This window comes from Anolis carolinensis, chromosome 1 (assembly GCF_035594765.1).
Source record: "Anolis carolinensis isolate JA03-04 chromosome 1, rAnoCar3.1.pri, whole genome shotgun sequence".
NCBI classification, from domain to species: domain Eukaryota; kingdom Metazoa; phylum Chordata; class Lepidosauria; order Squamata; family Dactyloidae; genus Anolis; species Anolis carolinensis.
Genome location: NC_085841.1, coordinates 270,376,370 through 270,402,143, shown reverse-complemented (window position 1 = coordinate 270,402,143; position 25,774 = coordinate 270,376,370). Strand labels below are relative to the sequence as shown.

Sequence of the window (25,774 nt, the reverse complement as noted above, 5' to 3'; positions counted from 1 at the left end):
TATGGAATGACTATGGAAAGGTCTGGACTATGACTATGGATGGCGTGATTTCTTATGTAATCTACTGTTTTAAATGTTTAATATGTCTATTTTAAATCTAATTTAATTTTAATGTCTGTATTATGTTTTTAAGGCATTGAATAATTGCCTCTATGTAAGCTGCCTTGAGTCCCCTTCAGGGTAGAGAAAGGCGGGGTAAAAATAGAGCAAATAAATAAACATTTCTGTAAACTGCCCCGAGTCTCTTCGGGGAGAGACGGCAGGTTATAAAATAAATTATTATTATTATTATTATTATTATTATTATTATTATTATTACTATTTCAGTTATTGTGAACAAGGTCAGAAATAATATATCTCCAAATTTCATAGGAGGTGGTACTCGCTAGAAAATATTGTTGGAGTAATGCTACTTGGGTATCATTACTATGTATCCTTTACATCCCATTTACATTGAAACATTCCCATAGATTAATTGGGGGGCGGGGTTTGTTGTTTTCAATTGACATTTCACCTTTTAGAAGCGTGGAAAGAATCTTAGGGATAAAAGACAGCCTTTTAATAGTAAAATGCGATGGATGTAAATGCTTCAATCTTGCATTTCAGTTATTATGAACAAGGCCAGAAATAATGTGTCTCCAAATCTCATTGGAGGTGGCACTGTGAAAACGCAACAAAGTTTAAAGTAGTGTTAGAGGAAGGACATACACAGGGTGACTGTGGCACAATATAAACCCGTTTTGAATTTTTCATTTTTCTTATTTGCACCTCACGTCCTTAACCGCCATCTCATACTTTGAGCTGCCTCCTTTTCCCAGTTCCTACACCCAAGCACGAACTGGGAGACAACTGGACTGAATTACAAGATATCTGTGTCCCACAAAACTCCTAATCTGCTTCAAGTGAAAGAAGCTATAATGTTATTTATGCATTAACTTAAATGTGTACATTTCTTAAGACATAAAGCATTGCAGCGTAAACAGGCACCCTTGTGTCTACAGTCTTTGTTGTCAGGAAAATTAACGACCTTCTTATTAAACCAATGGAGCCTCCTTCAGTATCGGAAGCATAGAAGTTAAAAAAACAACAACCAAACATCAGGTCTGGTCTATCCAAAGCCGAGGCAGAGCTAACAGAATAGAATACATAGAAAATGAGTTCTCAAAAAGAAGAAATAAATAAAGGGGGTGTCTTTCAGTTTTGGATAGTTTCTCCACCCCAAGTGGTTGTGCAAATAACCCTGCAAGTCAAAGGAGGGGATTCTGGATGCTTGGTTCATGTTAGATACTGGGATGCACACAGCTGTCTTGCACAATCGGTACCTTACCTACCTGAATAACAGAAACAGAGGCAATTTCTGAGCAGTGATGGATTTACCATTGTGCTTAAGCACTTCCTGTGCCCCAAATTTTTCTATGGTGGATTTTGCTCATTTTTAAATTTGAAGACGTTTTGTTTTGGAGCGATTCCAGACATAATGATAAAGTCTATGAGAGTGTGTCATAAAGTAGGCAATGGAGGCCTACCGGGCCGACCTCCTTCAGAGCCCAAGTCAGGGGCCTCCTAACTTCACTAGCACAGGGCCTCACTTGTCTTAAATCCGGCACTTTCTCTGAGCATGTTTACGGCGTCAGGTTCCAGAGCCCAACTGAGAAGCAAGAGGGGCATCAAGAGGGTTCATCAGAGATGGTAAATTTGGGCTTCAACCTCACCGACCTCTTCCTGATGGTGGCCTTGGGGGACAAGACCACAGTCTTCATGATGCTGCTGTCTTCCTCCAGCTGCCTGGCAGTGCAGTTCGGTGTGGGCACCTTCACCGTGTTGCCGAACTTGGAGTAGTCCACCGAGTACTGCCCGTCCTCCTCGGTCACGATAGGAACGAAGCGGTGGCCCCAGAGGATCTCATCGGCCAGGTAAGAGGTGCGGGCCTGGGTGGTGATGCCGGTGGTCTCCACCACCCCCTCCAGGATGACGATGACCTCCAGGTCCTCGTGGTGGAGCAACTGAGAGGGGGCCAAGTCGTAGAGAGGGCTGCTGGAGTCAATGGTGTGGCAGATGATGAGTGGGGAGACCAGGAAGATGCTGTTCCCGCCCACGGGGTTCTCCAGCTGGATGTCCACCTGGTTGAGGGGCACCACCTCGCCCTCGGGGCTGGTGGTCTTGCGCACCACCTGCATGCGGATGGAGGCGCTGATGATCATGCTCTTGCGCAGGTCGCCCACCCGCAGCATGAAGCAGAGCCGCCCCCCGCGCACGGCCACCACCGCATGCTTGCTGAAGATCAGGGTCTCGGCCCGCCGGTGTGCCTGTGCCGTTTTCATGAAGATGCAGCCCAGCATGATGGCATTGATGATCAGCCCGGAGATGTTCTGCACGATCAGCACCAGGATGGCAGCGGGACACTCCTCGGTCGCCATGCGGCCCCCGAAGCCGATGGTCACCTGCACCTCGATGGAGAAGAGGAAGGCCGAGGTGAAGGAGTGCAGCTGGGTCACGCAGGGCACGAAGCCGTCCCCCGGGTCCCCTCCCCCCCGGGTGCTGTGGTCCAGGTCCCCGTGGGCGAAGGCCAGGAGCCACCAGATCATGGCGAAGAGCAGCCAGCTGCACAGGAAGGACAGGGTGAAGATGAGCAGCGTGTGCGACCACTTGAGGTCCACCAGGGTGGTGAAGACGTCCTGCAGGAAGCGGCCCTGCTCGCGGATGTTCTTGTGCGCCACGTTACACGCCCCGTTCTTGCCCACGAAGCGAGCCCGCCGCTCCCGCGCCCGGTAGCGGGCCTGCTCCGGCACCGCCTCCACCAGCCGGGTCAGCACGTACTCCTCCGGGAGGATGCCCTTCCTCGACAGCATGGCCGCGTACCCACCCGCACCCCGGCCGCCCTCGGAGACCCAACGCCAGGGCTCCCGGCAGGAGAAGCCGCACGCCGGCCCACTCCTCCTCCTCCTCCTCCTCCTCCTGCCCAGCTGCTCACGCCAATCGCCGCCGCGCCCGCCACGCGAGGAGGAGGAGAGCGGTCAGTGGGGGCGGCTTGGCGCCTGGACGCGCATTGGGCCGGGCGACGCAGCGCTGCTTCGAGGTGGCGGCAGGGGGCGCTGTGGCGCAAGGGAAGCCCCGCAGCACACGGGACGCGCCAGGAGAACGACGAAGAGGAGGAGGAGGAGGAGGAGGAGGAGAGCCCTTGGTACGTCTCTCTGTCTCTATCTGTCTGTCTCTCCCCTCCCTCCTGATATTCAGCTCAAATCCGTCCTAATGTGACTTCAAGCCACTCAGCTGGTCCTGCCTTCTGGGGCTGGATGCCATAGGCCGGCCCTCCTCTCCGTGGCGACCCCGCAGGTATTGAACGAGTTCCCCGCCCCTCCTCGAGGAGGGAAGGGCGAGGAAAGCCTTCCGCGAGCAAGGGGGGGGGATCCTGGCCTGCATTGGGGAGCCTCCCCCCCCCCCCCACCCCTACACCAAAGGGAGCAGGAGGTCGGTTTGAAGACCAGCGAGATCTCCAGTGGGATGGGGTTTGAGTGGCATCTGAGGGAGAAATCATGAAACCAGGAGACTGTCATAGGAGCCGGGGTGCGCTGTAGAATGAATGGAGCGCGGCGCCGTTGTCGCAGCCCAGGCTAGGCGCTGTGGGCTCCTGGGAGTTGTAGTTCGACAAGGGGTCTCGCCGCCTCTGCTAAAAAATGCTGGTGCCTCGCCAAAACTACGTCTCCCACTTCTCCCTAGCATTGAGCCAGGCCATTTCGGGTGGCGTCAAACTGCATTAATTCTCCGTTCCTCTTTTATGGCAGCAGGAGTCCTCTGTCTCCAGGCAGCAGGAGAGGCCCAGCGCCGCCTTCCATCTGCTGGAGGAGGAGGAGGAGGAGGGAGGAGGAGGAGGAGGAGGCTCCTTCCATGGTTACATTCATATTTTCATTATGCCTCTCTAACAGCTCGCAGAACGGTTTACAAAAAATGTCAATAAAAGAAAAACCCAAATGGGATTTGTAGCGCTGCACTTCAGAGAATGTATATTTTCAGCCTCCAATGGCCACTCATATTGCTGGAGGAATTAGGGCAGGAAGGGTGTCTAAAGAGTACCCCAATAGATGGACAGGGTGGTCCTGGCATAGCTAGTCCTTCAGGTACCTGAACTTTGAGCATTCAAGCTCAGCATGGGCCCTTGCTTGCCTCTGCAGCACTCTGAGCAGCAGCAACACAGGCTGTGGGTGATAACTGTGGTCGCTCACAGTATGACTCCAAGGCAACTTGGCTCAACAGTAACTGTGTTACTGAATCTACTTGAAGAAATGCCTTTCTTTTGGGCTGTAATAGCTATTAGGCTCACTTAGTAGTGGATGAAATCTCATGCAGGATGCTTAGGCCAATCTTCAAAGGCGCTGTCTATGGTGCTGAATCTTATCATACCTATTGGTGATGGTTGTGTGCCTCCAAATTGTTTTTGATCTATGGTGGCCCTAAGGCAACTCTAACAATGTTTTTTTGGGAGGGGGAAAGTTTGCCTTTGCCTTCTTCTGAGGCTGAGAGTGTGTGACTTGCCCATGGCTGAACCCTGGTCTCCAGAGTCATAGTCCAAGGCTCAAACCACAGCACTGTGCTGTATTGGCCAACTCCTTTAAAGACTGGATTAAAACTGCCCCACTTACATGAATCAGACCTGCTGGGATATGGATTCTCCCATTGTTGCTCAGCCCAAAGAGTGTGTGTGTGTGTGGGGGGGGGGGAATGACAATGTGTAGGCAGTTGTTGCTTTAGTTCAGCCATTTCCAGGGCCTCTCTCAATGTTTTAATTGATGCATCTGAGCAATTGGCCTTGCTAGACCTGCTTTCTCACTTATCCTCCAGGCAGAACTTTACATGAAACTATTTTCTGGTTTGAGAGGCACTCTGTCTTACAAAGGAGACCCCCTTTGACAGTGTCTTGCCACCCAGCAAGTCCATACAGGTGCAAATGCACCTTGCCAACATTAAATATGACAACTACATCAACCTCTTCTTCTGTGGCACGCAAATCACTTCCACTCCCTATTGCTTTGCCATAACACTAGCAAATAACAGCTTAATCCTGTATATATAAAAAAGACTAAAAAGCAATATTTTATATGGTAAGGAATCCTTTGGTGTAGTGAAATACCTGGAAGCGGTTTATGCATCCAAGAACAGATTTCTACACAATTATGTTTTCACCTTCTAATTTACTTTCATAAAAGCTCACCGTAAGATCCATTTGTCTTATATGAATTTTTATCAGTGTGTCCACTATTTCTCCCATAATAGCTGTTTTAAATTTATTGATTTTTATTTTTTCTCTCTCAGTTTCACATTTTTGCTCTTTCTCACTTACACAAAATTAGCATATAATTCATCTTTACACAGATTATTCGTGTTCCCTCTCTTTACATAACTGCTGTTCTCATTTGCTGTTCATGTTACTTGCAAACTTGCCCTGCACAACCTTTTAAGGCACAGCCTTAGTAAAAAAAGTGCACCAACATAAGCATACCAGAACAGAAATTGCAACCCTAATATTCATGAACTGTATTTTCATGTATTTTGAAACTAGATTAGAACAGGTTGACTTTAGAGCAGCAAAGTGTTTGAAAATAGCTTCTGTTGCAATTAGGTTTATCCACTGCTTTAAACACTGTGAAAGCATCCATGATCTCAATGATGTGTGTGCACCAAAACCAAGGAAAATGATATGTCACATTGTGGTAAAACTGCTTAGTTGAATGTCGGTCCTACCCTGCAGAATAATCTATTCAGTGTGTGTGTGTGTGTGTGTGTGTGTGTGTGTATATATATTCACAGGTTTCTAGAAGTATTAATTACAGTATTTTAAGGTATGTCCTATACAGCCAAAAATGATCAGCTATGACATACCACAGTCTCAGCTCCGAGGTAAAATTACATCATCTACTTGGAGTTGTATTTAGTATGACAGAGATGAAGGAAGAGTGCAGCAGATTCCTCAAATCTCACACTCCAAATACTCTTCCAAAGTCTGAACATTTAGCAGTTGCAAACAGTGCTGTATATTGTTCTTTTATTTCTTTTAATGTTTATGAACTATTCAATATGTAGTATATTTAACCAGACATCAAATTATTTGCGTTAGTTTTCAACCATGCCGCTATGTATATTATTCAGAGTTGAAAAGTTAACATTCAAAATTTATTTATTGCCATTTATATTGCAGTAAATATATACGATTTCTTGCAAAATTTTAGTGTAGTAAATTAGTTGATTTAGTGAAGTAAATAATTTCTTATGATTAATTAGGAAATTTGTTTTAAAAGATTAATTGACAAACAGGCGGTACATATTTCATTTCTAAAGAAGGAAGACACTAGGCCCTTTATTATTAAATAATCAATATTTTTATTTACAATTATTTTACATAATTAGAAAATGGATAATAAAATTGAAATGTCAAAGATTTAATTATTTGCATTTACTTGTCTGCTTGGACAAAAGAAGCAAAGACACTCCCTTCTTGTTCCAGCAAGATCTCTGGCTTGTCATATTCCAGAATGACTCCTCTCTTCATTACAATCACCATATCTGCATTAAGGATCGTGTGTACTCGGTGCTGGAAAACAAAAGACATGGGGATAATTCTAGTTACTAATTAAATCATGTTTGATAGAAATACATTTAGATAACTCTTGTTAATATCAAAATAAGAGTTTGATAAATATTATAGTTCATTTCTATGCAGGTTCCTGGCTCATCATAATGTAGATTATTATATAGATGAGATTATTCTAATCTGGAAAACAATCCTATATCTCCAATTTTGTTCCATATGCTATATCTTCCCATTTATTTCCAGGCACAATTGAAAGTAGGGGTTCTCAATTAAAAATTGCAAAATGGTATTTCACTAGGACATAGGAAGAACTGCGCTCCTATTTGATCATTCACTTTGTTCAACGTAGAAGGCTGTGCCATGTTTCCCAACAGCGCAAAGCTAGTTACTTGGGAAGCAAGTCGGGGTCCTTTCTTTTTTGTCATCTACATTATGGAACTCTCTCCCTAGAAAGATTTTCCCTTTAAATCAGTGGTTCTCAACCTGGCCCCCCCAGATGTTTTTGGCTCTCAACTCTCAGAAATCCTAACAGCTGGTAAACTTGCTGGGATTTCTGGGAGTTGTAGGCCAAAAACATCTGGGGGCCCCAGGTTGAGAACCACTGCTTTAAATGAAGTGTTAAGTCATTTTGGGGGGTGGGGAATAGCCTTGATTTTAGTTTAGCTTGAAGTGTTTGCCTCCACTATGATCTATGCTCATTTGGTTGTTTTATTCTGCTGTTGGCTTTATTATACTTCAACTGTTTCAGTGTGGGGGTTTCTTTATACAAACAGTAGCATCTATCTGATTTTATACAATAAAACAAATACACTGAAATTCCTTTGCATTCTTGAATTTTCTCTCCTTGAACAGACTAAACCAAACTTCCTCACTCTTATGTTTTTCAAATGTGCAGGGCTATGACCATGGGGGTGACCATACAAGGTTGTGTACTTGGGCACATCTTCAGATCATGTTTGTTGGAAAAGATTCAATTAAACACATCTTGAGCATTTGGGACCTTCTGTCACAATTGCTTCACAGTGCTCCATGTGCTAAAATAGCCTCTCCTTTTGTCTCCCATCCTATGTTGGCAGAGAGTTTTAGATATGCCTTAAGGTCCAAGAACTAGTTGTCATGCCATTGTGCTTTCTAGTTTATGTCCATGTTTTCCCCTCTGAAAAAGCAGTTTGTTTGAAGTTCTTGCTGTCAAACCTTTATTTTCAAAATGACATCTGCTCATATGATGAAATATTTTAGAAATAATACCTCTGGTATAGTAATGGCTAAAGGGAAAAAACCCACTTTGGATCTGCATAGTTTCCCTGTTGGTGCTGCATGTTCATATTAGCTAAGGAAGATACATCACACGAAATACATCTGGGAACTGCTGCTGGGAAAAGCTTGGGAGAAATCATTCCCAAGTGAAGAGCTCTCCTGGGCTCTTTTTATGGACTTTTCTTTTTGGTTTGTATCATCTAGTTTGCCTTGAAAAAGTAAAACATACTATAGAAATTATGCCTAACAGATTTGTATCTAAGCCTACAGAATTTTTAAAAAATGTAAATTAAATAGATAAAAATGCATTGCCCCAGTATTGGCCTTAATCCTGTTAGGCAGCCACACATGCAAAACTTATATTTACACACTCACAACTGTTTTGTATTCATCATCCCTGTGTAGGGAACATGAAAATTCCCCATTCTCCACATACTGGGATGCAGCTGCTGGGATTAATGGGTCCACTCCCCTTTTATCATGAAGCATCTAACCTATCTTTGTACAAGGGAGAATTGCAATATGGACTTTAGTTCTGGCTGTTGTGCCACAGGGAGAGGACACATCAGTCAGCAGGTTTTTTTTTATTGACAAAGGGTGAGAACCTCAATAGTCACAGTGGCTGCTTCCCAGGAAGTGGAGGTTTGGGAGACTGACACAGGAGCACCATAACTACAGCATTTTATATGCAAATTCCCAACAGAGATCTGGTCATTTTTAAAGACAAAGGTTGTCTCTTATAACTCCTTATCTGTGGCAAGCTATTATTTATCTCATATCTCATATCATAAAACTCTTTGTTTTAATTAGATTTTTTTTAAATCAAGAAAAAAAGAAGAAAGGTTGTATTGTTGTTATTGTGTGCCTTCATGTAATTTCTGGTTTCTGTCAGCACTAAGATGAACCTCTCAAAGCGTTTTCTTTGCAAATTTGTTTTGTTTGCAAATTGTTTTCCATCTAGGTTGAGATAATGTGATTTGCCCGAAGTACGATTATGTTAGAAGCCCCTGATAGTGCAGCGGGTTAAACCGCTGAGCTGCTGAGCTTGCTGACTGAAAGGTTGGCGGTTCTAATCCGGGGAGCAGAGTAAGCTCCCACTTCTAGCCAACCTAGCAGTTCGAACACATGCAAATGTGAGTAGATTGATAGGTACTGCTTCTGCAGGAAGGTAATGGTGCTCCATGCAGTCATGCTGGCCTAGGAGGTGTCTATGGACAACGTTAGCTCTTTGGTTTAGCAATGGAGATGAGCACCAACCCCCATGGTCAGACATGACTAGATTTAATGTCAGGGGAAAACCTTTACCTTTACCATTATGTTATAAATACATGGCTTCTAAATAGCAAAAACCAAACCAAAACTTACAGCAATTGTCACCACAGTTCGATCAGCAAATGCAGTCATTACAACTTTCTGAAGAATATTTTCCTAAATAGGCAAAAATATATGTATTAATTAAGTCAGTCACATAAATAGAATCACTGGGCACAAATAAGAAAAGGTATTATTTTGAGACTGGGGGTTGAATGTGGAACATATCATAATTACACATGGATGATAAATCTTTCAACTCAGGAGTTCAACAGTCTTTTCATTTGTAAACAATATTCGATCGACTGACTCACAGTTGCCATATCAATTGATGCTGTGGCTTCATCCATGATGAAGATACTTGTCTTCCGTACAAATGCTCTGGCTAAGCAGAACAGCTGTCTTTGTCCTTGGCTGAAATTCTCTCCTCCCTCGGTGATTGAAGCATCTAGTTAGAGCAAAATCATTTAGAAAAGTAACATATATTCTTAATTATATCAATGTTCACTTCCAATTTTCTTTCATTGAGGAGGACTGTGGTGTGAAAGAACATGCTTGCTCCCATCCCATTCCTTTTCACTGAGGATACAGACTAAGTATGCAGCATTGCTTACATCTTTCTCCTAAGATATGCATTTTTCTTGTTTCCATTAGAGCTTGCAGTTATGAATCAGAAATTGTGGTTAAGAACAAACTCTGGTTAGTCAAACAGGACAGCTAACCCATGGTTTCAAACTTAGTTAAAAACTGTTCAGAGTTTGTTTGAAACCTTAATATATTGAACTTTTTCTATGCTGCTCCATAATCAAAGTTCTCTAAGTACTGTCCATTAAAATGATATAAACAATAATACTACTTCTAACTCTCTGTAAAGTTGAAGTACACAGCCAAAAATTCCACAGGGTATGTTTTTAACATTGGTATCTATACAAATAAAGGAGATATTACCTAAGCCTCCAGGTAAAGCTTTCACCACATGCTTCAGCTGTGCTATTTCCAAAGCCTCCCACAACATGCTGTCTGAACATTTCTTTTCTGGATCCAGGTTAAACCTGAGGGATAAAATGATAGCAAAATAGTATCAAAAGGTTTAATTTTTTGTTAACTGCATGTGTCTGGTTGCAGTTTAGAGCACAGGATAAAAAAAAAACGGTGACAAAAGAAGCATGCTTTAATTATTCTTTAATGTGACTGTATGTGCTTCACCTATGTGTAGCCTAAGCCTCAGTAAAATGAAAATGATTGGAATAGGGAAGTATATGAAAATTAAGATAAACTGCCTTTTCATCTCTTCTTTATACATTATTTTGCTATGTTCAAGTAAATACAAGAAGTATGTAGTTGCATTCTTTAAATGATGTGAAATCCATCAGCAATGTCATAGAAGAAAATAACATGAGGATATGGAGGATATGGGCCCCTGGTGGCACAGTGTGTTAAAGCGCTGAGCTGCTGAACTTGCGGACCAAAAGGTCCCAGGTTCAAATCCCGGGAGTGGAATGAGCGCCTGCTGTTAGCCCCAGCTCCTGCCAACCTAGCAGTTCGAAAACATGCCAATGTGAGTAGATACTGCTCCGGCGAAAAGGTAACGGCGCTCCATGCAGTCATGCCAACCACATGACCTTGGAGGTGTCTATGGACAACGCCAGCTCTTCGGCTTAGAAATGGAGATGAGCACCAACCCCCAGAGTTGGACACAACTGGACTTAACGTCAGGGGAAACCTTTACCTTTACTATGGTGGAAGGACATATCTGGAAACCTTACCACCTTCTGCTTTGTAGCTCCTTTTCAGTTAATTCTGACTTTTGGATCCAGATAAGATTTAGATCAACCCCCAAATAAGAATTACGGTAATGGGAATGTTAGACTTCTTTTGTTATAAATAATATTTCTCTTTTTCTATTGGGAAAGAGTGGAACTGGAAGTCCTGGTTGTGTGAAATGATGATTTTGTGGCAAACAATTTCTGTCCAAACTGTGAAACCAGGCCATAGAGACAAAAAATAGGTTTCTTCCTAAGGTTTGGCATGATAACACTTACCGGATCGTGCCGCTGAACAAAATGGGGTCTTGAAGAATAATTGACAGCCTGGATCTCAGTGTTTGTAAGGGAAGCTTGGCAATGTCTATACCATCTATAATGATCCTTCCTGTGGTTGTTTTAAAACCAAACATATACTGATTATATTCTTCCTCATATATTTTTCTAATTAAAATACATTACACTGAAAGTAAAGTATATTTCATGAGCAGAGAGTCAGAAAGGAATATGTTATTTCACACAGTGATTCACAGTGATCTTTATTCCACTGCAACTGAATGAATAGACAAAACTAAAATATATAGTTGACTGTCCATATCTATGATATGAACATATTAAAAAAAATTCGAAAAGGCAAATCGTTATTTTGACATTTTTTATAAGGAACACAATTTTACTATGCAGTTGTATATACTGTAATAGAACCAGAGCATCCACAGATTTTGGTAACCAAATCTTACAACCAAACGCCATCAGATACGAAGGGCACATTGTACTCTTGTATTAAATTAACAATGCTGAAATGTTATTAAAATAAATTGAATTTATGTAACTCAATGCAGGATGCTAATTTCATTTGGAGAGCTGTAGGTAGTCCAGTGTAAACTAGTGAATGATTCAATCAAACCCAATAAAAATTAAAGTCTTAATTAATTCATTGGCAGCAATAAGCTCAAGCTTAGTATTTTGCCATTTCAAACAATACAATTTAAAAATATCTAAATTTGGTTGTATTATGCTTCAAGGTCTTTTTTCATTTCCATAAAATACACACATGAAGAAGCTCTGCATAGTGTCATAGTTACAACAAAAAGGAATCAGAAACCTTTTTAAAAACTCCTGAAATTCCCAGGATATTTGCCTCAAATTGAACACCATAAAGTCTAGAACAATCCCAGTATAAGTAATATGAGTATAAGTACAACAGAAACAGACAATACAATGGGTTTAGGGGGCAATTTTCTTTTCCTGGAACTCTGCAAGGGCTGAAAAAACTGCTAAAGTCCTCAAAACTAAACAACCCCCCACCCCAACCTGTGGTAAACATAATTTCTAGTTTTGAAAATTAGGTATTTTAAAAAGCTAAACAGTGGGTGGGGGAACCTTCAGAGTGAATTCCTGGTGTCTTCCAAGATAAGCAATTCACTTTTTTTGTCTCAGAAAAAGGGGAATCTCAAGGGCTACAGTACTAGCCATTGAAAGCCTTTGACTTGCTTCAAGGTATAGCCTGTTGTGTTCAGGTACAAACTCACCTTCAAAAGTGTCCACCATTCTGAAAAAGGCAAGAGAAAACGAAGATTTCCCACTTCCTGTTCGGCCACATATTCCAATCTGAAAATCAGAAATGGAACGCATTTGTAAAAGGAAAGGTAGATAAAATATTACTTTCAAAGTGAATCATGCAAACACAGTGTTACAGTCAAAGAAGGCAACAATAATGTAGGCTCAATTAAGGATTTAAAAGTATTATTACCTTTGCTTATCATTTTGAAAATATATATCTAAATGTGAGAAGGACTGTGCACTACAATATATAAGCAAGCAACTAAACTATTTGCTTAAGACAGTGGTAACTTCTCTCTTTCCATGCATACATTTTCAATTTCTAATGTTCATGAAGGGGGAAAAGAGACTCTACTCTGGTGAGTTTGTCTGACAATGAAACAGGCAATGCTAGTGAGACATACCCCACCTAAATCTGCACTACTGGCTCAGAGGACACTCTGAAGTAGATTTGTAGGTGAGTAGATCAATGGAGTTTCAATGGGAAAGAGATGAAGGGGAAATTCAGTTGTGTAAGAAGTCACAGAACACTGAAATGTTAGCAATCATAATTAGAGGGAGATCAAGGGGAACCTCCTTGACATAAATTTTGCCAAGAGAACCCTATGATAAGGTTGCAATAAGGCAGGATGGACTTGTCCTTGTAGCATGGCGCTAGAATTATAATTCTGCACATGTTTATCTCAAAGTAAGTCCATCTGAATTGAATGAAGCATATATTTAAGTAAATACGCTTAAGATCATACTAGAAGAATATTTATACATGGAATAAGCAATATTTATTAAACCATGGTGATAAGACGAACATCTGCACATCTTGTAAAATGGGGATCATTTGTTTGGTTTCATTAAGAAACAACTGCTTTTTTGAGGATATAGGTTTTATCTAACACTGACAGCTAAAAATATCATCTTGAGGGTTCATTTCTGAATTACCTTTTGTCCTGGCGAAATATGAGCATTGACATGTTTCAGCACAGGCTTCAGAGTACTATCATAGCGGACGCACAGGTTCTGTATCTGAATCTCACCCTGGTCAGGCCAGTTCTGAGGAATCTGTGCAGGAGCTATATGCAAAGCAAAGCACAAGATATGAAAAGAGCAATTACTGATGATAAACATGTTTCATGTTTTTTTGTTCTAATTATTAAACATTCAATAAGCTCTCCTCTGCAATATGTATAACTCTATACTCACAGAGAAGCCCTTCATATTTTTCTGCCTCCGTTTTAATAAGGCTGTTGAATCTTTTCACAGCTCCCAGCTGGAGTTCCATATCAGCCAGGTTGCGGACCATCCAGTTTAAGTAGTTGGATACCTGGAACAAGTAACGGAAAAAGATTTCTATCTATAACCGGTATATACGGTATAACATGTATAATGTAGCAAGGATCTCATAAGCCAAACTAAAAATATCCAGTGCCACTATCCATTATCATAAGAAAAACTGTGATCCCACTATGTGTATCTCTGTGTGCATATGTCTGTTCAATTATCATAACCCTATGAATTTCATAGGGTTATCTTAGACAAGGAATACTCAAGACTATACAAAAGGCTAACTGTGCAGTTCTTCTACCTTATTGAAACATAAGCCAGTGAGGCAGCAATTTGTCAATATCAATAAAACTATTAGAGTTATACCCTTCAGGTTATCCCTGTCTATTTTATGAGTGCAGAGCTTAAACACAGAGCCTAATATGCCAAACATGAGGCAACTGAATGCCTAGGCCTGTCGCTTGCTGAACAGTTTGGGAGACTGAAAGGTAATATTTCTATTCTCTCCAAAGGAGAATGTTTTCATTTTATTCACTTACCATCAAAGCATATGTTAGTCCCAAGCCTACAAGACCTGAAGAAAGTTTATGGCTTAAAGAGTCTGTAATGGAAGTAACAGCTGCAATGAGTACCACACATGCCCCGATATATTCCTGAAGAAAAAAATACGAACATAAGTAACGCTATATAACAACATTTGGGAAATGTTCTGTTCCTGGTTTGAAAGTGTTATTTCCTGTTTAATTTTACAGTCCTTATTTTGAAAGTACTTGTTCTACCCCAGATACTTCATTTTTGCCACAAACTATGTTGAATTGGTTGAGACTATGAGGTATTCATAGACTATGAAAAACTAGAGCAAAACGTGCTGCAGGATCTCTCGCAAAACAAAGTTTTTGCCGTTTAATAAACTTTTCCATGCTTTTATGATATAACCAATTAGGAAATGACATTTATAACCCAGTAACAAAATTGTGTTACATGGTGTAATCATAGTCTACAAGAAGATGCCATTCTTCTCATGTTTATCATGTCCTTTGTCCCAGGAGCTTAAGGCTGAAATTCATTCATTATTGAGTCATTTAAAGTATTCCTTTCCTGTCCCATATTAAAAAAAAATCTGTGACTGGCTCTCAATGACATCAATTTGAACAATTTACAATGCATGACAAACAACTACACTGAAACATTTTAAAAGTATATTCTGCACATGAAAAAATTTAAAAGTCAAAGTATACATGGTTCTGCCTTTCTTATTTTATTCTCACAAAGTAAGACTGAAACTAGGCATTACAGGGCAGAAGATTGTGGGCCTCCAGATATGGGCCCTGCTAGCATGGCCAATGGTGAAGGTTGATGGGAGACCAAAAACATCTGCAGGGACTTTGGCTTCCTCCCCTTTGCCTAGCAAGGATGACAAGATGTGAATGTAGGTTTCTCAAATCCTAGCACTACACACTAATCCACATTGTATCTTAGTACATTGTTGATGAGATATTAATAATAATAATAATAATAATAATAATAATAATAATAATAATAATAACTTTATTTTTATACCCCGCCCCATCTCCCCGAAGGGACTCGGGGCGGCTTACATGGGGCCTTGCCCGATAAAACAATCAAATATCAAAACACAGCAATAAAACAGTTATCCAATAAAAACATCAATTACAGTAAAAACTATCATTAAAATCAACATAAAACATATAATATTAACACTGGAGACTAATTCATAGAACCCAGGCAACGTGCAACATGTGCCGAAATGGGCCGAAATGGGGAAGGTAATTTCACAGTTAAAATGGACAAAGTGCAATATAGCATTGGCAACACCTCAAGAATGGGGCTATTATAAAATGGGCAGATCGATCAGTCCAACACCAGATTAAGTATCAAAGGCCTTTTGAAAGAGCCAGGTTTTTAAGCTCCTACGGAAGGAGAGGAGGGTGGGGGCCTGCCTGATCTCTCTAGGAAGCGAGTTCCAAAGCCGGGGGGCCACGACGGAGAAGGCCCTCTCTCTCGTCCCCACCAACCGCGACTGCGAGGGTGGTGGGAGCGAGAGGAGGGCCTCCCCCGACGAGCGAAGAGAACGTGCAGGTTCATAGGGGGAGATGCGGTCTCTAAGGTAGGTGGGTCCCAAACCGTTTAGGGCTTTGTAGGTGATAACCTGCACCTTGAATTGGGCCCGAAAAGTAAACGGCAGCCAGTGGAGCTCCTTAAACAGAGGCATTGAACGTGCCCTGTAATTCGCTCCAGTTAGAAGCCTGGCTGCCGATCGCTGTACTAGTTGTAATTTCCGGGCCATCTTCAAAGGCAGCCCCACGTAGAGCGCATTGCAATAGTCCAGTCTAGAGGTAACTAAGGCATGGACCACCATGGTCAGATCAGACTTCTCGAGGTATGGTCGCAGCTGGCGCACAAGTTTTAGTTGTGCAAAGGCCCTCCCGGCCACGGCCGACACCTGAGCCTCAAGCGTCAGCCCCGAATCCAGGAGGACCCCCAAGCTGCGGACCTGCGCCTTCAGGGGGAGTGCGACCCCGTCAAGCACAGGTTGCCACCCAATACCCCGATCGGCCGCACGACTGACCTGGAGGACCTCTGTCTTGTCAGGATTAAGTCTCAGTTTGTTCACCCTCATCCAGGCCAACACAGCGGCCAGACACTGGTCCAGAATCTGAGGGGCTTCCTTGGATTTAGGTGGAAAAGAGTAGTAGAGTTGGGTGTCATCCGCGTAGAGATGGCACCGTACTCCAAAACTCCGGATGACCTCTCCCAGCGGTTTCATGTAGATGTTAAAAAGCATGGGGGACAAAATAGAACCTTGCGGGACCCCACAGGTCAATGGCCAGGGGTCCGAGCAGGTGTCCCCCAGCTTCACCAACTGGGAACGACCCTCCAGAAAGGACTGGAGCCACTGGAGTGCAGTACCCCCAAGGCCCATCCCAGAGAGCCGCCCCAGAAGGATACCATGGTCGATGGTATCGAAAGCCGCTGAGATGTCCAAGAGAACTAGCAGGATCACATTCCCCCTGTCCAGCTCCCTGCGGAGGTCATCCACCAAGGCGACCAAAGCCGTCTCGGTACTGAACCCAGGCCTGAAGCCAGACTGCGATTGGTCCAGAAAATCCGTATCTTCCAAGAATCCCTGGAGCTGAGAGGCAACCATCCGCTCCAAGACCTTGCCCAAGAATGGTAGGTTAGAGATTGGCCTGTAGTTACACGGATTGGTCGGATCCAATGAGGCCTTCTTCAGAATAGGCCTTACCACTGCTTGTTTTAGGCTAGATGGAAATTTGCCCTGCCCCAAAGAGGCATTAATTATTGCCACAAACCAATCAACTAACCCACCACTGGCCTGTTTTAAAAGCCAAGATGGGCAGGGATCTAGGGCACAGGTAGTCGCCCTCACCGCTCCAAGAATCTTGTCCACATCATCAGGTTGCACAAACTGAAACGAATCCCACAAGATCGAACAGACAGATGCCTCGGTTACCTCACCTGGCAATGCATCAAGACTGGCGTCCAAGTCGGAACGAATCTGAGTGACTTTGTCTGCAAAATGGTGAGCGAACTCGCTACACCGAGTTGCCGAGGAGTCAGGTGCCCCCCCATCCTGAGAAGGGTGGAGGAGCTCCCCAACAACTCAGAACAACTCAGAAGATCTATTTGTTGCAGACGCGATGCGGGCAGTCGTGAAAACCTTCCTGGCTGCCCACAACGCCGCGGAATAAGCCCTAATAGCGGCTTTAGACCGTGCTCGGTCAGAAACGTCGCGAGTTCTCCGCCAGCGCCACTCTAGTCTCCTTCTCCCACGTTTCATCTCCGCCAGCTCCCTGGTGAACCAGGGAGCCGGGGCAACTCCACGCAGCGAGAGGGGACGTTCGGGAGCGATCATGTCAATAGCCCTGGACAACTCGGTATTATAACGAGCGACCAAGGCATCGACAGGATCGTCAGCCTCCATAGCAGACAGAACCCCAAGAGACGTCAGGAGTCCCTCAGGATCCATAAGTCTCCTGGGGCGGACCATCTTAATGGGCCCACCACCCCTGCGGAGGTTTGAGGACACGGTGAGTCTTAAACTGATCAGATAATGGTCAGACCATGACAATGGAAGAGTAGTTTGCTCTTCCACTCTGACCAAACCGTCGCCCACAACAAAGACCTATTCTATAAACTATTCTTGATAACTTCAGAGTCAAACAACAGACATTTGGATTTGCTGTGATTAAAATACAGATCAAACAATGTGGGCATATTGTGACTTAAACATTTATATGGCCTATATATAGGATACCTCACTGTCACAAAGAAGGCTTACATAATGGCCAAGATTACATCAAGCAGGTCAGTGCAGTTCTGTGCCCTCTCCCTGCCTCAGCAGCTGCCAAAACCTCAGCCATGCTATACTTGCTGCTTTTGTTGCTTGCCAGTTGGGAAGGGAGGTAGAGGGATGGCAATTCAATGAAAAAGCAGATGTTCATGGCTTAGAGGGGGCTGCCAGCACACTCAAAAACTCCCTTCCTCGCAAAGTCTAAATCAGCTGCGTTTCCTCCGCTGAACTGCCTTCTCCCTCTTTCCTCCACACAGTCAGCAGCAGTGGGAATCCTACCTCAGGTTTGACAGCTTCTGGAAAATACCTTTTGGATGCAGTGCTGAGCTGGAGAGCAACTTCTTGGGCACAAAAAGATAGATAGCCCAAAAGAAGACCTATACATATACACACATACATGTCACTAATGGGATGTTGTCTAATGTCTGTTAATGTTCATTGGTAAAGACCTAGAGATAATGTATTATATCACCTTGAACATGCCATCTGGGAGAGACTGGATCTATCGAGAATCACCTGATTCTTTAATGTCAGTTCTGTCCAGGCCGCTGAAACAGGTATTATGAAAGATTTGGGAATCTGCCTGTGCCATTTTCACAGGTGATTTCTCATGCCATCTCCCCCTCAGTACCTTGGTTTTGAGGGCTGAATAGAGCCAGACATTTCTTGACAGAATGGGACCTGGAGACAAGAACGGCCTTCTTTGGTGGTAGCATGGGAAAGCAGCAGGTGGCTGAGGATACCCACTGTCATTTACCTACACCTTTTGCACAGAGAAGCATTGGATGCCCTTCAAGCAGTGAGAATGTGAAACCAATAACAGAATAGTCTGTGATCAGACCACTTTGCCTCAGCCAAATTCATTAACACTTCCAACAGAGATCTTTGATTAGTTTCATTTTTAACATGTAGCAGCAGTCAACAAATCATTTTTGGCCAAGTCAGCTGGTTGAGCAATCCTAGTGAAAGAACAGCTCTTGTGCTGAGTAAGATCCTGCTTGGCTCTGTCACATTCTTTAGCTATGACGCTTCAGGAACTTTACTGCTATTATTGATTAATATAATATATGGTAACTGTTTTTGAGTCGTTGCCCAGTAACGTGTAAAATGGCAAAACATTGACAATTTACAAAGGTGCTAAATGACAATGAGGACTGCTTATTTTCATTTCCTGCAAAGCTTTCATTGACTGCATGACATGCAGACATTTAATATGTCAAGATCTTCCTGGTTAGAAGAGACAATAATGCAACATGTTTTCTTTTACTTATTTGGATGCTACATGGCTATTAAAGGCACCAGAATCTTATCAAAACAACTGGCAATTAGGTTTATAAGAATATACAATTTCATGGTATAACATATAATTTTATACAGCCTTATAGCACTTGCCATCCGAACTTCCAGCCAGCGATTGGCAGCTGTAAGGAAAAGGGAAGCGATGTTGTTAGCATCCGTATATTCAAGAAGCTTCTGTTTAAACCGGGATTCATACCTTTGAAAAAGAAGAATGATAGATGAAGACTACACAAATATTTTCTGTCTCATAAGACACACATGATAAGAAAAGATCTAATTAAATCCATTAAATAATGAGATCCAGATGTTAGGATAACAGCTGATTCTGTCATCAGATTTTGAAAGGGACTCTGGGACTAACAACTATAGAGAAATATAAATGAATAGAAAACTCTACAAACAGATATGAACCTTTATCAGTATAAGCAAGAAAGATTGGAGCAGATTGTTCTGAGCATCTTAAAATTATCTGACTTTTAAAACAATATATGTTGTCAGATAATTACACTGTGGAATATATTAGTGCTGGTTAATTATTTATTTTAAATTCTAGTTCTTCACTATCCAGGCCCGGGCTGTGGCGCAGGCGGGAGAGCAAGCCAGCTGCAATTAACTGCAATGAATCACTCTGACCAGGAGGTCATGAGTTTGAGACCGCTCGGAGCCTATGTTTGTTTGTCGTTGTTCTATGTTAAAAGGCATTGAATGTTTGCCTATATGTGTAATGTGATCCGGCCTGAGTCCCCTTCGGGGTGAGAAGGGCGGAATATAAATGCTGTAAATAAATAAATAAATATCCGACATTTACTTAGATGTAAGTAAGTTCATGTAGCATTTACGTTTTGTGTATGGTTTATTGAAAATAAATTGGAAAGCAGCTATTTATTAAATGAAAGAGCACATAGAGATAGTGAATTATAAAAAATACACTTGAAGAATTATCCTTTGCAGATTTTTTTCCCTGCCCATGTTGAACCAATTTGGGAAGCTATTGTGGGGATCAAGATAAACAAGGATCTACTAAATAGCTCCTTAACATGATTCTGTTACTGGGTTAATTTTAGAATCTCAAGATCTGAGTACTTTGCCTAGCGATTAGAATCCAGATTTCAAATGTCATTTCTATTGCATATGAGACAGCTAAATATAGCTGGCTCACCTAAATATAGCTAAGCGGCATATGAAACCTGTAGAAAATAAAATACTGAACTGATAAACCTTGAGTCTAAACAGGAACAGACATTTATACATTAGTTTGAAATTGGCTTGTCTAATTAAATTTCATTTGAAATCTTGGGATGTTTTTACCCAGTGAAAGCACAAGTGACACAGCATGAGGAATGCCAACAAAGCCACACTGTTTCCTTAATGAGGTATAAGGCCAGATTTCTCTTCATTCCAGGCTACAAAAACTAAACACATTAAATTGGAATCATACAATACTATAACATCTTGCCTCAACTTTCAAACAAATCATTTGTCCGAAAGCAAATAGCAATCACATTGCTTCACACAACAAATTTAAGTTTTATTGATTTCATGAGCATAATTAAATCTGAACTGGGTCCAACACAAAGCCAAGCAAACCACTAATTTCGCATAAATGTTGCTAGTAAATTGGGGGGGGGGGGGAGTCAAGAAGATACACTGGTGAATGGAAAGTAAATAATGTATATTGGTGAAAGAGAACAAACAACTACCAGATCAGGGAACTTATAGGATAAAATTATAATATAGTCAGTCCCTGGGTTACAAACAAAATAAGTTCCATAGGTTTGTTCGTAAGCTTGTATGCAAGTTGGAACAGGTACATTTTAAGTGTAAATCCAGCCAAATATATAAGTGGAAGAGCATTCTACCAAAGTATTCTAAATAAATGAAAATATTAATATATTGTTTTGTATATCATATACCTTTACCTATATCATATACATATAGCTACAGAAGTAAATTTGCAATTATCTGTCCTTATCACATATGGAGTCAGGTTGTTTATTTAGTGCAAAATTAATAAATCTCTTGTTGTAAAGAAAACTAATTCAATAAATAAAAGTATCGTACCTGAATGCTCGTATAGTTGTAAGACCTTCCACAGTCTCTGAGAAGTGAGAAAGTAATGGGAGCTGAGTACTGTCATCTAACTGTTGCAGGTCCCTAAAAACAAATGTTAATGCTTTATTTTTAAAAAATATTGCTTTAATAAGAAGCAGTCAGGGAACCCCTTCCCCCGTTGCATATCAAATTTGTAAAAGAGGTGCTGTATTTTAAAAGTGAAAATAAATTAAGTTATCTTGCTCAATCAAATAGACAAAGAAACCAATATTAAATGGTGTTTTATAGATCAAGCTGGGTTCATTGTGAGGTATTTTCCATTTACATTGTTTCATTTATGCATACATACAAATTTGCATGGAAGCAATCCATTTCTCCATAAATGTTAATATATGGAGAAATGGGAAATATATGCTTACCTTGATGCTACTCTAAAGTATTTTTGGATGAAATAGCATATGACAGCAAGTGGAACTAGTGCTATGAGAAACATTGGTGTAACATATGAAATTACAGCAAGTGCTGATAGACAGAGCAAGGTGGAACGGCTCAAACACTCCAGGGTAGCAGGAATGTGCTAAGTAAATAAACACAGAAAACAATGATCAGTATTAAGTGTTGTACAATGAAATGAAAAGTATCATGAAATCCTCCTCTCATTCAAAGAGTACATCATATATACTTCTGAATATTTTTCAGCAAAACCGGTGGGGGATATTGCTTAGGCAGAGTTTTTTTTATATGTCTGTCACTAAATGAAATTTAGAACTATGAATGATAAAAAATCTATGCAGGACCATTTTAAGCTCATATGAAAATTTGATTCCTGGAGAGAACAATTCTAGCCTCCTTCAATAGATACATCAGAACCTAGACCAGCTCACTAAGTCTGATTAATTTGGGAACAATGAATTGAGATCTGAAACCACAGTTTGAGTTTAGCTTGCAAACTACAGTTTGCACTAATTGTGGTTTGTTGTACAATTGAAATCATCGCTGAGATTTTTGCTCTGCCCTTGGAAGCTGCTGTGGCATGGAGGCAAGTGTGCCCTATAACAATAACACTGGGGAACAAATTTTAACATAATTCCAGTTAAGTTTGATTTTTCAGCTGTTTTAGATTTAAATAGGCATGCTGATTTCAAAAATGCAGTTAGTTTTCTTCTATCACATCAAGTTTTTTCTCTACAGCTTATCTTAACACAACAACCACTCTGGGCTGGATCGAGGGAAGCACTAATGCTCTACTATTGGCTGGGAATAAACCTCGGGTGGGTGTGGGGGGCAACCAGTGATAGTTTCATACTTGTTTAGGCTATTCAGTTACACACGAGGCAGTGTGGTGAGAGGTTCTGTGCCACTCTATAGAGTGAATCATATTCCAAAGTGTAGTCCAAGTTCTTGTCTGTATTCCGTTAGCAGAATTAATTCTTTATTTACATGCGTACTTATTTCCTTCCTTCAGATCATGTCTACCACTGCTATTTCTCACCATAAGTGCCTAAACAACCGTGATTCATTTTGTTATATTTGTGGCAGTTTCACCATTCTCAGTCAAAGAACAAACATCAGAACATTTTTCAGACAAGCCTGTTTTGCATATTTTAAAATTAAACTTGGTGATCAAGGTAAGTAGTGGACCCCTCAAAAGGTGTGCAAGCAGTGTGTCAGGAATTTACGGATGTGGATGAAGGGAACATGTGATAAATTGCCATTTAGTATACCTATGGTTTGGCAAGAGCCCAGAGATCATTCAAATGACTATTACTTTTGTATAGTGAAAACGTCAGAATATAACAAGAAAAATAAATGCAAAATAGAGTATCCTAGTCTACCATGAGCTATACGACCAGTTCCTCATTCAGCTGAAATCCCAGTGCCAGTTTTCATTGAACTACCCCCTTGTGAAAAACAGGAGTATGTTGAAGAATTAAGTGACAGGAATAATTAAGATTTTTGAATTGAAAATGACTACATTTGTAAGGGATTTGATCAGCATGAATCGAATGATTTGGCAAGAGATTTGAGACTATCAAAAAGGCTTCAGAACTCCTAGCATCAAGATTGCACTGGAAAAACTTGCTTGAAAGAGGAGCAAAGCATTAAGCATAATTTTTACCTTAATATGCATGTTTGGTAGCAGAACTTTACCACTTGTACACAATTTGACTTACCGTAACAACGTATAGCCTTTGTGTGAATAAAATAACTCTAAATAAACAGTATATTCAGGTAATTTTATAGTTTTTCCTTGTATGTACACTTTGTACGATTTTTGGGACAAAGAGAGAGTATCCTGTACCTTAAAAAGTTGACATGATAGAAAAAAAACTGGGGTCATTTTTGGATTCAGATGTCAAAAAGCTAGTCAAAAGCAAGTATGTTTCCCAGTGAATCAGATCAGAAGACATGCATCTCAAAATTGTGGTTCGAATGTGGTACACTTGCAAGTTCACACTATGGTGTGGGTTCTTAATTTGGTTTATGCAAACCATGGTATATTGTTGCATATCAGAGAATCCTGAGGCTAGACTAACAACAGAAATGGGCCACGGCAAAATGTCAGGTGGCATTTGCCAAAGATAGCTTTGGATGCAGCTGTTCAGGCTCTGATGGCATGGTAGCTTTTTCATGTCCATTACTAAATAATTGAACCAGAGTCTGCTCTAATGAAATACTGTTGCTTTTCTTTTTTCTTTTAAGGGGGAATATATGATTTCCTCACAGCATGCAATCTTGTCCAACATCAATATCATAATGTTCTATGTTTGAGAAAAAATAATATTCACACTTATATAATGCATTTTTAAAATACCTGGTCAATAGTGTTACAGTCAGCCGAAAATCTGTTCAGTATACTTCCCAGTGGTGTTGTTTCAAAAAACCTGTTAATAGGCAATAAAGACCAAGTCTGACACTGAAAAACATTATAGAATGTACTTATGCTTATTGCAATTATTCTAAGACTATTCTTTTCACTTTCATCTGTAACATTTTACAATTTAACAAAGGAAAATAAAAAACATTGCCTGATAAGTTTCTAGAATTGCTGATTATGCCATTCTAAATAACATATTTGTATTAACTTGCATGCCTCCATCAGATTTCTTAATTCTTTGAATTATCTGAATAATATACCGATAATTAGAAAAATCTTTCATATTAAGAGATAGAAAGAATAGTAGAAAACATGCCAACTATCTGAATATAAAATTCAACAGAACAATTAATAAATCATTTTATAAACATAGATACTGATTTTCCATTTAATGGTAATAATTTATGTTTTAAGCTCCAGTCCATATAGCCAGAACAAAACAGGTTTTCATCCAAGGCTCATTGGGTCAGATACAATATAAGAAGGGAAGAATGCACCAGTCACTGCTTTCAGATTTTTCCCATAGTTCTTGTTTATTTGGGGGACACAAAATAGTGTATATTTAAATTATAATGTATTTACATGCATGATATCCTTTTAATAGGTTGAAGAATTAATCGATAACTAACTAATCATGTAAGGTGAAACTGCACACACAATACTCAAATTCTGATTTCATATAGCAGAGTACCTCATGGGGGCCAAAATAATTTTATTCAACAGAAGACAATGTAGCTTCTTGGCAACTTTTAAACCAGTCCATTCAACTGCTATTGATGTTATAAGACAAAGTATAATCCCAAGGCCACAAAGAATGGTGAAAATCTTCGAATAGTAGGAATGGTCAAATCTGCATTCCTAAGAAGGAAGAAGAAAATCATTTAAACTTATGTATACAGTATATTCACATCATATCTTAATTCTTGAAAATAATGCATTCCGCATTTAAATGTCATACTTGTTAAAACCTGTCTTTTTCATTTGACAATACCCTCAAATTAAACATGAAAATATATTTCAAATATAGTGGCTAAAATAACTAATATTTTGATTATATTAATCTAAATTATCATATTAGCCCCGGTGGCAAAGTGTGTTAAAACACTGAGCTGCTGAACTTGCAGACTGAAAGGTTGCAGGTTCAAATCCCGCGAGCGGAGTGAGCGCCTGCTGTGAGCTCCAGCTTCTGCCAACCTAGCAGTTTGAAAACATGCCAATGTGAGTAGATCAATAGGCACCGCTCTGGTGGGAAGGTAACAGCGCTCCATGCAGTCATGCCAGCCACATGACCTTGGAGGTGTCTACGGACAACGCCGGCTCTTCGGCTTAGAAATGGAGATGAGCAAAAACTGAGACAGGTCCCACGTTTTTGGCTTGTCTGGATGAGCCCTGGGAGCCCCCATGATCCCAAACCACAGCCCCCATGACTCCATAGCATTGAGCCAGGGCAGTCA

At 41.0% G+C, this 25,774-nt stretch overlaps 2 protein-coding genes across 4 annotated transcripts in view; both read right to left on the bottom strand.

The window, feature by feature from the left end:
* Positions 1–290: 290 nt before the first annotated feature.
* kcnj11 (potassium inwardly rectifying channel subfamily J member 11) lies at positions 291–3,724 on the bottom strand. The gene has a single exon (XM_003214804.3). It carries the CDS (start codon positions 2,847–2,849, stop codon positions 1,668–1,670), a length of 1,182 nt encoding a protein of 393 aa, XP_003214852.1. The 5' UTR covers positions 2,850–3,724; the 3' UTR covers positions 291–1,667.
* Positions 3,725–6,348: 2,624 nt separating this feature from the next.
* The window catches only part of abcc8 (ATP binding cassette subfamily C member 8), a 91,508-nt gene continuing 72,082 nt past the window's right edge, over positions 6,349–25,774 (bottom strand). For all 3 annotated transcript variants that reach the window (XM_003214741.4, XM_016993201.2, XM_008107458.3), the window contains 14 exons: positions 25,012–25,178; positions 24,258–24,327; positions 21,862–22,019; positions 21,452–21,544; positions 19,484–19,586; positions 14,295–14,408; positions 13,675–13,795; positions 13,414–13,544; positions 12,447–12,525; positions 11,194–11,302; positions 10,100–10,203; positions 9,466–9,599; positions 9,206–9,268; positions 6,349–6,583 (listed from right to left, as the gene is read on the bottom strand). In XM_003214741.4, coding sequence (XP_003214789.3) covers positions 6,446–6,583; positions 9,206–9,268; positions 9,466–9,599; positions 10,100–10,203; positions 11,194–11,302; positions 12,447–12,525; positions 13,414–13,544; positions 13,675–13,795; positions 14,295–14,408; positions 19,484–19,586; positions 21,452–21,544; positions 21,862–22,019; positions 24,258–24,327; positions 25,012–25,178 — 1,584 coding nt within the window. In that variant the 3' untranslated portion in view covers positions 6,349–6,445. The remainder of the gene's footprint in view (positions 6,584–9,205; positions 9,269–9,465; positions 9,600–10,099; positions 10,204–11,193; positions 11,303–12,446; positions 12,526–13,413; positions 13,545–13,674; positions 13,796–14,294; positions 14,409–19,483; positions 19,587–21,451; positions 21,545–21,861; positions 22,020–24,257; positions 24,328–25,011; positions 25,179–25,774) is intronic.